General features: G+C 46.2%; 1 protein-coding gene across 2 annotated transcripts in view; it reads right to left on the bottom strand.

Moving 5' to 3' along the window:
- SLC25A37 (solute carrier family 25 member 37) overlaps window positions 1-8364 on the bottom strand; it is a 36554-nt gene extending 28190 nt beyond the window's left edge. The window contains exon 1 of one of the 2 annotated variants that reach the window (XM_088657823.1): window positions 8037-8364. In XM_088657823.1, coding sequence (XP_088513949.1) covers window positions 8037-8261 — 225 coding nt within the window. In that variant the 5' untranslated portion in view covers window positions 8262-8364. The remainder of the gene's footprint in view (window positions 1-8036) is intronic. The other variant, XM_035139213.3, reaches the window with a different exon arrangement.
- Between the last annotated feature and the right edge of the window lie 5045 nt (window positions 8365-13409).

Raw genomic sequence — 13409 nt, 5'->3', positions numbered from 1 at the left:
GAAGAAATGTATCTTGCTCTTGCATTGGAGAGTTCAGTTTGTTATTTAGGATTTGCTTGTCCTCACAGAAATTAGATACCATACATATTATTTTAGAAATGATTTATAAAATATTTGAACCCCTTATCTTAAAATATTTTATTCATCATGTTAAAATAAAATATTCCATAATCTATTTTTTATTTTTTTATTTTTTTTCAGAAAAACAAAACAAAAAAGGCTTCAGGGGGAAAAGGGGGGGCGGTTTTCCCCCAAATTTTTTCAGTTTTTCCCCCGGGCCTTCACATCTCTAGTCAGGGATGGAAAGAACAGGGGATAAATTGGACATGGGTAACCTGTGGCTCACAAATGCTACTGGAGTACAAATTGCATCAGCCTCAACAAACATGGTCAATAGTCACAGCTGCTGGAATTGTAGCCCAACCATTTCTGGTGGGACGAAGGTTTCTCATCCCAACCAAAGCCCAGAGTAGGGAGGAGATGTCCAAACAGGGTGAGGGATAAGGAAGATTAAGGGAACCCGTCAAAAAAGCTCTCTTGGCATGTGCAGCAGAGTTTGACTCCACCAAAAACTATAGTTCCTGTGATGGTCAACTGACAGCTGTCAAACATTCCATGAAACCACCAAGCTTCAAATCTGGTCTGCTTAGCACCTTAAAAAACTGATGTTTTATTTTTCTCTTTTTTTGTTATGTTTTTAACTGTAGGTTCACCCTGGGTGTTTAGGTGTATGTATATGTCACTATTTTACAATTAACATGAAATTTATTTGTTTTTGCACTTAGCACAGATCAACTTTCACCAATTACTGCTATACATTGAACTGTAAAGTGTTCAGCACATATCCACATTTTCAAGTTCACCGAGTAATTTAATACCAGTAAGACTCTCCCCGTCCCTCCTCCGCCCTTGCTTCTTTATCATGTTTTACAACACTCTAAACCTTTAAGCCTGCCAAATCACCACCTTGGAAAAATTAAAAGGAGCGCTTAAAGATGGTTTCTGATATTTCATAAGCCAGCTGACGTAGTTCTTCAAAGCAAGCATGTTCCTTCAGTCGTAGAGGAAATGATTTTAAGTTCCTTATCCATAAAAGAGTGAAGAAATTCCCCATCACCAAACTCAGAAGTCTCCACTTCCTCCTACATGTGATATACAACTCCTTAAACCTTCTGCTGAACTCTAACCATTCAGTCATCCCTTCCAAATTCTGCTCCAAATTCTGCAATGGAATTCGCCAGCCAGGAATGTGTACAAAAATGCATATACTAGTGTGCAGAAAAAAGCACAAAAAAATGCATTGTATCAGGGAAACATGCTTTGCAAAAATGTGTGCATTAGGCAACACTACATACAAATATATGCATATTAGGGAAAATTGCACTAAAATTCTGGTGAATTTTCATGAGAACATAAAATAAAATTCACAAACTGATGTAGAAATGTGGATAGCTGAACTTAACAATGGAATAATAAGAAACCGAGATGCTGAAATTGAAATAGTCCCTCATCCCCACACACTGGACTGGGCTTTGAAGTGGGACTCCCATTTCTCATACAGTGGTACCTCGGTTTATGAACACAATTGGTTCTGGAAGTCTGTTCATAAACTGAAGCGTTCATAAACTGAAGCGAACTTTCCCATTGAAAATAATGGAAAGTGGATTAATCTGTTCCAGACGGGTCCACGGAGTACTCAACCTGAAGCGTACTTAACCTGAAGTATGAGTGTAATTGGTTCTGGAAGTCCGTACTTAACCTGAAGCGTACTTAACCTGAAGCGAACTTTCCCACTGAAAGTAATGGAAAGTGAATTAATCTGTTCCAGTTACAGGTAGGTAGCCGTGTTGGTCTGAGTCGAAGCAAAATAAAAAAAATTCCTTCAGTAGCACCTTAAAGACCAACTAAGTTTTTAATTTTGGTATGAGCTTTCGTATCTGAAGAAGTGTGCATGCACACGAAAGCTCATACCAAAATAAAAACTTAGTTGGTCTTTAAGGTGCTACTGAAGGAATTTTTTTAATCTGTTCCAGATGGGTCCGTGGCATTCGTAAACCGAAAATTCGTAAACTGAGGTGTTCATAAACCGAGGTTCCACTGTATTTCACTAGGCTTTGAACTGGAGGGGTGTGGGGGTCTCATCACCTAACAATATGGAAGAACCCCAACCCCAAATTCTCTAGCACGCATAACGATCCTGATAAAAGGTCTATGACAAATTCTAGATTACGTCCAGCCAAGAACTCTTAAATGGGTATTTGGCTGATTAACGTTCTATGGCTTTTTAAATGTGTGGGAGGGAGGTTATTGGTTTGTTTTTGTTTTATTATGTATTTTGTATTCTCATTTTGTATTTTTATATTGTGAAGCACCCTGGAATCTTTAGATGAAGGGTGGTATGCAAATTTTAATACAGTGGTACCTCTGGTTAAGAACTTGATTTATTCCGGAGGTCCGTTCTTAACCTGAAACTGTTCTTAACCTGAGGTACCACTTTAGCTAATGGGGCCTCCCGCTGCTGCCCTGCTGCGATTTCTGTTCTCATCCTGAGGCAAAGTTGTTAACCTGAGGTACTATTTCTGGGTTAGCGGAGTTTGTAACCTGAAGCGTTTGTAACCTGAAGTGTTTGTAACCTGAAGTGTTTCTAACCCAAGGTAGCACTGTACTAACAGCAATAATAATACAGTAATAATAATGCTTCAAGTGTTTGTAAAAATGTAAAGGCGTGAAAATGTTCTTACCATCATCCACTTCTTAAACAGCAGTCACAAATCCAAATGAGTAGAGCTGTTTAATGTTAGTTTTCAAAAGCTTTGCTCACTTACATCTGGCATATTTAGAAAAGTCCCGCCATCCTCCAGCATTCACTGCTGCAAGCAATACAATCAGCCAAGGACCCTCCACAGCTCCACTGCAGAGCATCTGCCTTGTGTGCAGGAGGTCCCAGTTCCAATTCTCTGCATCTCCGGGCCGGACTAGGAAAGGCGCTTGTCTGAGACCCGGGAGAGCAGTTGCCAATTACGGTAAACAATACTGAGCTAGAATGACCAATAGTCTGACTCAGTAGAAGGAGGCTTCCTGCATTCCTGTGTGTTTTGGATGTTAAGATTTCATTGCATTGTACCAAGAGAAAAAGAAGTGCACTGGGGTTGCGCGCTCATCTCGCATTATTGGCTGAGGGAGCCGGCGTATAGCTTCCAGGTCATGTGGCCAGCATGACAAAGCCACTTCTGGCAAACCAGAGCAGCACACTGAAACACTGTTTACCTTCCCACTGTAGCGGTTCCTATTTATCTACTTGCATTTTTGACATGCTTTCGAACTACTAGGTTGGCAGGAGCTGGGACCGAGCAACGGGAGCTCACCCTGTCACAGGGATTCGAACCGCTGACCTTCTGATCAGCAAGCCCTAGGTTTAACCCACAGCGCCACCTGGGTCCCTTAATGGTACTTACCCAGGCTCACGTCTGCATGACAACCTTGTTACCTGCTTCTCTACTTCATTCTAAATGTGTTGGCGCAAAGCTACATTTGGCTCCTGGGTTTGGGAAAGGCGTTCTGCACCTGTTCAGTGCTGCCCTTTATTAGAAGGGTGTGCAAGTGCGTCTCTTTTTTCACTTCACCTACCCCACTGCTCCCACTTCAAACTCCTCCTACAAGTTCATGATCATCACCTTTGGCTCACCTACACCTGCCACCCTCAGCAAAAGATTACATAGAGATGACTGAACCACCACCAAACCAGTCATTAGGGCTTATTTACCAGCATTTCTCTCACACGCAAAAGAATTTTATGTGTTTAATCCACTTTACAAAGGGGTCCAACAGGTTAGCTACCTAGTTGCACAACATTGAGTATTATTAACTTGACACTTGGAAAAGGAAAGCAGGCAATTTGTTTTATAACAGCGGAAGCTACAATAGGACAATACAAGATGGACTCTGACCTCAAAACACCAAGGCTGCTTCTCAGGTTATGCCACCTGCCCCTTCGGCACTGTTCCATCCCCAAACACTCTCTGCTCTGCAGGGCTGGCCGACCCATGAGGCAAGGTGAGGCAACTGCCTCAGGCAGCAGGATCCACAGAGGCAGCAGATCCCGATGAAGATCTTTATTGCCTCCTTGTTCCCAATGTAGATCTTCACTCATTGTTTCATGGTGCCATTTTGTGGTTCACCTCAGGTACCAAAATGTCTTGAGCCAGCCCTGCTACTCTATCCTGGCTCTGCGCCCAGCCCTAAACTACCACGGCCACCCTCCAACTCAGAAATACCACTTCCCTCAGGTAGGAGCTGGGCCAATCAGATTCCTGGTACCTAATCACTAGATGCCCAGACACTCTGAGTTGGGGGGGCCTATCCTCAATACTATCTCCTAAAATTCTGGTGCAGGGTTCTAGGAATCTGAAATATTTTCCCAACTCTGATTAGAAGCATCATTCCTCTAGGTAGACCTCAAGTAAGGAGCTGAGAATCAACTCATTCAATCAAACGAGGGGCAGATATACATGCTATGAAAGATGAAATGGCGGTGGAGAAACCAATGTTCCTTGAAGTTCCATGGGAAACGTAGGAATAGGTTTTAAACATGTGTACAGGATTCCCACTGCTGCAGCAGAAGTCAGAGTGATAGCATGAACATAGGAAGCTGCCTTATACCAAGACAGGCCAGACCAATAATGTCTACATTGACTGGTAGAGGCTCTCCAGTGTTCTCCCCCAGGGATTGAACCTGGGACCTTCTGTGTGCAAAGCTCACACTCTCCTTTTGAGCTGTGGCCTTCCTCTGTTCACAGAGCAGGCACATTTGCTGTGTTCCATGTATAGCTGACAGGAGACAGCTACTCCCAAGTCAAGCCACGGAAAATTTCCTGGCATTCAAGATTGCACTTAGCAAAACCTGAGATCAGGGAATCGCCACCCAGCCACAAGAATAACTGAGGGAGGGAAGCCAGCCACCCAACTGCATTTTCCCTCATTCTTGAGCAACACACAAATTCCTGCTCCAAACCAGAGTGTGCTTCGCAAGGCAAGCAAGTAGCACATTGCCACATTTTTGTTAATGAGAGTTTTAACGTCAGGCACACGCCCATGCTGTTACTAGACATAACCATGCTGCCAGACTGCTTTTGCAATCAAGTGAGTGGCAGAAAGCATTAGCCTATTATACTAAATATCGCTAGAGAACTTAGAACGATACCATCTTCAAATATCTAAAGGGCTGTTGCATGGAAGATGAAGCAAGCTTGTTTTCTCCTGCTCTGGAGGGTAGGACTTGAATCCATGATTTCAAGTTAGATTAAAGGAGATTCCAACTAAATATCAGGAAGAACTTTCTGACAGTAAGAGCTGTTCAACAGTGGAAGAGTCTCCCTGAGAAGGTTGTGGACTCTCCTTTCCTTGGGGATTTTTAAAGCAGAACTTAGATCAGACATCCCCAAACTTCGGCCCTCCAGATGTTTTGGACTACAATTCCCAACATCCCTGACCACTGGTCCTCTTAGCTAGGGATCATGGGAGTTGTAGGCCAAAACATCTGGAGGGCCGCAGTTTGGGGATGCCTGGCTTAGATAGCCACCTGACATGGAGACTTTAGTTGAGATTCCTGCATTGCAAGGGGTTGGACTAGATGACCCTTGGTGGTCCCTTCCAAATCCACAGTTCTATGATTCTATGAATGTGTGTGTGCAAATGAGACTAAACCTGATCAATGAGGGGTGGGAAGAGTGGCTCTTTTTTGTTTTTGTTTTTGTTAAAGCAACGTTAACATTAGTCTGAGTTCTGTAAGCTGCAATCCTATGCATACTTACTTCCAGCTAAGTTTTGCTGGACACAATGGGACTGGATTCTGAACAAATACCGTGTTTCTCATATTTTAAGGCACCCCTAAAAAATAAGGCATGGCAGGATTTTCAAGACCTGGCGAAATATAAGGCATACCCCGAAAATAAGACATGCTGGTACGGTATGGCAGGGCACGCCGCGCCAAGTCCCGACCCAGCGGGACCCGGCAAGGGCAGCAGCGCGCGCTTTGCCGAGCCCCGACTGAGCGGGAACCAGCAAAGGCAGCAGCCCGCCGCCGGCATGGAGCTCCAACAGAGCGCGCGCTTTGCCGAGCTCCATGCCGGCGGCGGGCTGCTGCCTTTGCTGGTTCCCGCTCAGTCGGGGCTCGGCAAAAAATAAGACACCCCCGAAAATAAGCCATAGGCTTATTTTCTTGAGTTAAAATTAATATAAGACATGTCTTAAAATATGAGAAACACGGTATGCTTAGGATTGCACACTGGCAATTGATTTGAACAATGAACACACACACACACACACACATGTCAAGAAATTGGATACAGTAATGCAGTCTTGCTAGCAGATGGGCAGGGGAACTCCATGGTACCCCTTCAGCAATAATGCTAAAATGGGCACCAGAGCTCACTTCTAAATACTCCTGCGAAGTGTTTGGTAAGAGCCAACCACCAACTGAAATGACAGGAGGGAAAGCAGTTCACCTGTTCACCTAGGAAGGTGGTGCAGCCATCTCCAAGTAACAGAACGCAGGAGAAGGGCTGCTAAACTGAGAATGGGGGTGAAGCAAAGATTGAAGATTACCTATAAATTTAATATTTAGCAGCAGGAGAACACCAAGTCCTGCAGCCACCATTCCTCCTACTCTATTCTCACTAACATGAATTAGGCACATTCCCTCCTTAATCCTGACTGTGGTAACTAAACAATTCACGGGGTTAACAGCGCCCAGTGCATTGGGCTAAGAACTGGAGAAACTAGCAGTGGTGTGGAAGTCAAACACACATCCCTCCCTAAGGTGGGCAGAAGCTTCCTGGACTTTGGGAAGGAGGAGCCAGGCTTTAATACTCTAATTTACTAGGAACATTTAGGGGACTAGCCTAGTCCCCCTGGTCCACTGACTGCTTAAGAGGGGTGCTCTCTGCCAATGATTCACTGCACAGAACATCAGCATCTCTTAGGCTGTGTACATGACATACCGGTATATTTAAAGCACACACTCCCATAGTAAAATATATATTTAAAATCCTGGGAACTGTAGTTTGTTAAGGGTGCCAGGAATTGTAGTAAATTCCAGTTCCTGAGATTCAGAGGGTGGAGGAAAAATGTGCTTTGAGCCAGGTCCAGTATACCTGAAGGAGCGTCTCTACCCCCATCATTCTGAGGTCCAGTGCCGAGGGCCTTCTGGCAGTTCCCTTGTTGCAAGAAGCCAAGTTGCAGGAAACCAGACAGAGGGCCTCCTCGGTGGTGGCGCCTGCCCTGTGGAACGCCCTCCCATCAGATGTCAAAGAGAAAAACAGCTACCAGATTTTTAGAAGACATCTGAAGGCAGCCCTGTTTAGGGAGGCTTTTAATGTTTAATAGATTGTTTTGTTTTGTTTTTCTGCTGGAAGCCGCCCAGAGTGGCTGGGGAAACCCAGCCAGATGGGCGGGGTATAAATAATAAATTATTATTGTTATCATTATTATTATATGCATCCTTAGTCTCATTAGCAGAAACAGCATTTCCAGCTGCAGTGCTGAAGCACGATTATTATTAGACTGCATGAATATGCAGAATGAGTGGATCCTATTTGTAAGTAGTAGTAAATACAAGAAATGGCAATTTGAGGATATGGGTGGCGGAGGGCAGTCAGCAAAACACGCCCCTCTTGGCTTAATTGGGGGGGGGGGTTGTCAGTTGTTACCTTTAAAGAGATGTTGCTTGTAAGAGCCTAGATGGCACTGCCATGTTGCAGCGCAGCCCGACTTTTGCCCTGCCCGGGACCTGCCCCCCACGCAATGACGGGAGGGCGAAGGAAACACATGCATGGCAGCCGCTGCCACTTGCCGCTCGGACGGCTGAGCCCCAGCAGCTTTGGGCAACGAGGACTCGCCAGAAAGGGGGCAGCGGAAGGTCCCTCGCCCGGAGGGTGGCGAGGGCGCGCGCGCGTCCCCTGCCCCGGGACTGTGGCAAGGGGGGTCTCCTCGGCTCGCAGGCTCTCCCGCGACCCCCGCCGCGCGCACTCCCGGCTCACCTTGACGGAGTCCACGGGGTACATGACCGTGTGCTCCAGGATGCCGGCCACCGCCCCGGCCATCATGTGCGTGCCCAGGGTGGCGCTGGTGGGCAGGCTCTCGTAATCCTCCTCGCCGGGGCTCTCGACCTCCATCAGCAGCCCGGGACCGACCGCCGACGCGGAGCTGCCTGGCGCCGCAGCCTGGCTGCTGCTTCTTCCCCCGACGCCGCAGCTCAGCGCCATCCGAGCGACAACCAGACCCGAGGCGGCAGCTGCTAGAGGGAAGAGAGCGCGGAGGGAAGGAGGAGGAGGAGGAGGGGAGGAAAGGAGGGGGGAGAAAGTTCACTTCTTCAAGTAACACCCCTCCGCCCCCCGGCACGCCCCCGCGGACCAGGTCCAGCGAATGGCTGCGCGCAAAAGCGGGCGAACGATTGGCAAGAGCCGCCCCGCGCTGCAGCCTCCTGGCAGGCGCTTGCTGCAATCCTGCAGGCGCGCACCGTGACTCACAGGCTGGCCAGCAAATCCCCGGGAACAGAAAGCGCAAAGGCTCTCGGCCACTGGGCGGGATCGGGTCCTGTCTGTTCCCGCCCCGCTCCAAAGGGGAAAGCGAATTACTGTACTGTACAACACTGTACAATGTTGTTGTTGTTGTTATTATTATTATTGGTATTATGCTACGCTCAGAATGCAAGCAGGCACAGTAAAGTTGACGGGCTGTGGCTGGCTCGAAGGAAGACGGCTTAAGAAGACTTGCCAATATAAAATAAACCGTTCATCTTCTACGGAACGGGGAATGAGTTAAGGCACGCATGCATGCAGTCTGCGGGCTTGCAACGCATGGCATGGGAGGGTTGCTAAGAACAGCGCCTTGTGATGACTTCATGGGGCTACTTCGTGAGCGCATGCATGGGCACACTGAGACTCCGTGTGGGGTTTGGGGTGCGTTACCCGCTTTACTACAAGGGTATCCGCCGTGGCAATGAGGGAAACACATCCGCATGTTGCGTTACCCAATCTGTTTTAAATGATTTGGTGGATATGCTACTAATTGGATTTCTCTTAGTAGCTGCTCCTATGGTTATAGCATTTTGGAAGGTGCGAATGTAATGCTCGGTGCAAGAGAATATGGCATATCGCCCTGACAGAAAAATTAACTCACAAATAAACACTGGCAAAAGGAACAAAACAGGAGAATGATGGAGCTTCATTTTGTTTACAAATTCTCCAGAAAACCAAAGACCCATTCCAAAGGTTTTTACTAACATGTGGATCCACTCCACAATTCTATGATTCTACGAGTTTTATAGGTGTATACTGTTATAAGTTGTGGTGTGTAGTATATACAGGAATACAGATTTTCATAATGTATTTTTGTGGATCTCTGGTGAAATAAATAAAGTAAAAACAATAAAATGAAGAGGTTATCTAAATATAAATATAATTTTAAAACACATCCCCCCCAAAAATGTCAGTAATAAATTTAAGATGCAAGGTGAAGGCATTAAAGCAAGATGTTAAATGGAAAGAAATAAAATCAACTCAGATATCTTAGTATTCCATGCCTTATAGGGTCTTGATATCACTGTGCCTGAATGGTGGAAGAACAAACGGGGTACTAAGAAATATTTCAGGGAGCTTCCATCAAAGTCATCCAGTTTGGTCTACTTAAGCAAAAGAAATCCTGGACCTGTGCCTGGAGAGCACAGCACAAAAGGAAGTGTGGATGAGTCCAATGTTGTTTAGAAAGGACACCATGATTTTATCGCATACACTTAAGCTCTCACTGAATTGTCACAAGACTGTGCTTCCTGCATTTCATTGCCATTTGTCCCAACTGTATATGTTTCTTCCCTCTGCACCCATGTGCCTCCCAGCTGATGACAACAGTCCCAAGTGTATGATGCAGTGGTCTCTAAGCCCACAATTGTTCATGCCACAATAAATGTGTTGGTCTAGAACCAGGCTTTTAGATCCATCGTGTACATCAGGGATAGGGAATGTGTGGCCCTCAACATGCTGTTGGACTCCCTATGTCTATCAGCCCCAACTAGCATGGCCAGGGATGATGAGAGATGTAGACCCCCCTCCTTGTTGTACATCATATTTATGTCCACTGCCTGTGTGCCACTGATGTGGTTGTCCTTGCAGATGTGCTTGTACATCATGATGCTCCTCAAGCCTCCCCCAAACACAATGGGCCTGTCTGGTGCCAAATGTGCATATTTCCTGGTCAAGTAGTTGCTTGCAATTATCTAAAAGTAGAACTGGACCTAGGCCAATATTTTGTGATTGGGAACGTAATAATTTCTCCCAGAGAGTGCTTTCATTAATATAGCAATTGCCCTGTGGAAGTATCACTGCACAAATGCTCACAAGCACCTACTGGATACTTCTTTTCCAGTATACTTCTTGCAACCTGGGCTTTGAGATTAGGGAACCTGTGGCCCTCAAGTTTTGGGGGATGACAGATGCCTCTGGACTGTCACTAATTTGCAGGTAGGATTCACTCACATGCCACAACTTTAGGTTTGCACATTTGAAGTGGATTTTGTCAGGATCCTAGGACAATAAATCCACTTAAACAAAATCAATACGCAGAATTTTCATCACTTGGAAAGTGGTGGGGGAATGCATTGAAAACTGTTAATGACTAACAGGAAGGCATGTAAACACTCCATGAGTTCAGGATGAATGCTCATCGCTGTATAACATCTCCACAAACAAATCAGAACAAATGCTCAATAAAGACCAGACATAGTCTAAACCAGCGTTTCTCAACCAGGGGCCATATGGCCCCCTGCCTCCCCCCCCCAAGATATTCCAAGGGGGCCACAGGTGAAAATCATGTAAATGGAGGGCCACAGGATGAGGCTAGGGGGCCACAGAGGGAAGTGAGAAGTGAAGAAAACAAAAAAGTGACCGAGAAAAGAATACAAAAAACAAACAGAGAAGTGAAGAAAAGAGAAAACAGAGTAGAGTTAGTCTCGCTTAACTAGGTGGATAAGCCTCTTCCACTCTGACCTTCTTCAGCCTCCTTGTCCTAGCAAGCTGGCACACATCCACCAGTCTCCAAAAAGTACAGTTTGTTACTTTTCAACTGATTAGGAAGACTGAGCCAAGCTTATCTTAAGCTACTTTCTAAGGGTAGGAGGTGTGTATTGCCACTTCCCAACTTGGGCTATGTGCATACCGTCCGATAAAGAAGGTGTGGCCGGTTTAAAGTGGGAGGAAACTTTTCTGAGAAGTGAGACTAGCCCTGGTTATCTAGCAGATCCAGCAGGATCTCTTATCTTCGCTAAAAAGGACCCTCCCTAGATGCAGCATATGTGGGAGGCCAGGCACAGCACACCCTTCCCCACGAATCAAGTGATGGCACATCATCTCATGGGAACCTAGGAAACACTGATCGATCTAATTCATAAGGACATAAGAAGAGGCTGCTGGATCAGGCCAATGGCCCATCTAGTCTAGCATCCTGTTCTCCTGTGCTACTTTGTGGAAGCACCTCAGATGAGTGAATACAACTACAAAGTGTGATCCTTCTTTCAGACCACCTTTAGCTCTCTTGCCAAGCTATTCATTTCTCCTTCCATAGGGGTGTATTTCCTTCCTTCCTTCCTTCCTTCCTTCCTTCCTTCCTTCCTTCCTTCCTTCCTTCCTTCCTTCCTCTCTTTAAATTATAAAGCAAAGAAAGAAAAAAAACAGAGGTGGCTCACAACCCACCAACTGAACAGTCCTCCTGGGCCGTGTTCAGAAAGTGGTGGTGGGAGATGAGTGTTCAAACCCCTGGGCTCTTACTTGTAGGGTTCCCTCAGGGTTCTGTCCTCTCCCCCATGCTTTTTAACATCTACATGCAGCCGCTGGGAGGGATCATCAGGGGGTTTGGGCTGGGTGTCCATCAGTATGCGGATGATACCCAGCTCTACCTCTCTTTCAAATCAGAACCAGTGAAGGCAGTGAAGGTCCTGTGTGAGTGCCTGGAGGCGGTTGGAGGATGGATGGCAGCTAACAGATTGAGGTTGAATCCTGACAAGACAGAAGTACGGTTTGTGGGGGACAGGAGGCGGGCAGGTGTGGAGGACTCCCTGGTCCTGAATGGGATAACTGTGCCTCTGAAGGACGAGGTGCGCAACCTGGGAGTCGTTTTGGATTCACAGCTGTCCATGGAGGCACAGGTCAATTCTGTGTCCAGGGCAACTGTCTATCAGCTCCATCTGGTACGCAGGCTGAGACCCTACCTGCCTGCAGACTGTCTCACCAGAGTGGTGCATACTCTAGTTATCTCCCGCTTGGACTACTGCAATGCACTCTACGTGGGGCTACCTTTGAAGGTGACCCGGAAATTACAACTAATCCAGAATGCGGCAGCTAGACTGGTGACTGGGAGCAGCCACCGAGACCACATAACACCAGTCTTGAAAGATCTCCATTGGCTCCCAGTACGTTTCCGAACACAGTTCAAAGTGTTGGTGCTCACCTTTAAAGCCCTAAATGGCCTCAGTCCAGTATACCTGAAGGAGCGTCTCCACCCCCATCATTCTGCCCGGACACTGAGGTCCAGTGCCGAGGGCCTTCTGGCAGTTCCCTCGTTGCGGGAAGCCAAGTTGCCTCCTCGGTGGCGGCGCCCGCCCTGTGGAACGCCCTCCCATCAGATGTCAAAGAGAAAAACAGCTACCAGATTTTTAGAAGACATCTGAAGGCAGCCCTGTTTAGGGAGGCTTTTAATGTTTAATAGATTGTTTTGTTTTATTTTTCTGTTGCAAGCCGCCCAGAGTGGCTGGGGAAACCCAGCCAGATGGGCGGGGTATAAATAATAGATTATTATTATTATTATTATTATTATTATTATTATTATTATTATTATTATTTCTAGCCAGCTGTTTCAGCTGCAGAGCAGTACAGTGGTACCTCGGTTTAAGTACACAATTGGTTCCAGAAGTCTGTACTTAACCTAAAGCGTACTTAACCTGAAGCAAACTTTCCCATTAAAAGTAATGGAAAGTGGATTAATCCGTTCCAGACGGGTCCACAGAGTAATTAAACTGAAAGTACTCAAACCGAAGCATACTTAAACCGAGGTATGACTGTAGACTGAAGATTGTTCCCCCAGATTCCAGAACTTTTCAGACTGTTCCTTGAGCTCACCAGCCCTGCTAGATCTTCCAGAGGGAGCTAATGATGGCACACCAGATGATGCCCAGGCAACCCCCACTATTCTGTTGCAAATTATGGGTACCTTCAGATGACCTATTTATTCAGCATTCACCCTGATCTGCTTGCACAAAGCTTTCACAGGGGTCAGGCTGTCTTCATTGAGCATTCCTTCTGATTTGTTTATGGGGAAGTTATGTGACCATGAACATTCATCCTAAATTTATCCTGATTTGCTTG

The sequence above is a fragment of the Zootoca vivipara genome, chromosome 14 (genome assembly GCF_965207765.1).
Source record: "Zootoca vivipara chromosome 14, rZooViv2.hap1.1, whole genome shotgun sequence".
NCBI classification, from domain to species: Eukaryota; Metazoa; Chordata; class Lepidosauria; order Squamata; family Lacertidae; genus Zootoca; species Zootoca vivipara.
The sequence above is the reverse complement of the archived record's forward strand: the minus strand, read 5'-3'. Positions and strand labels throughout refer to the sequence as shown.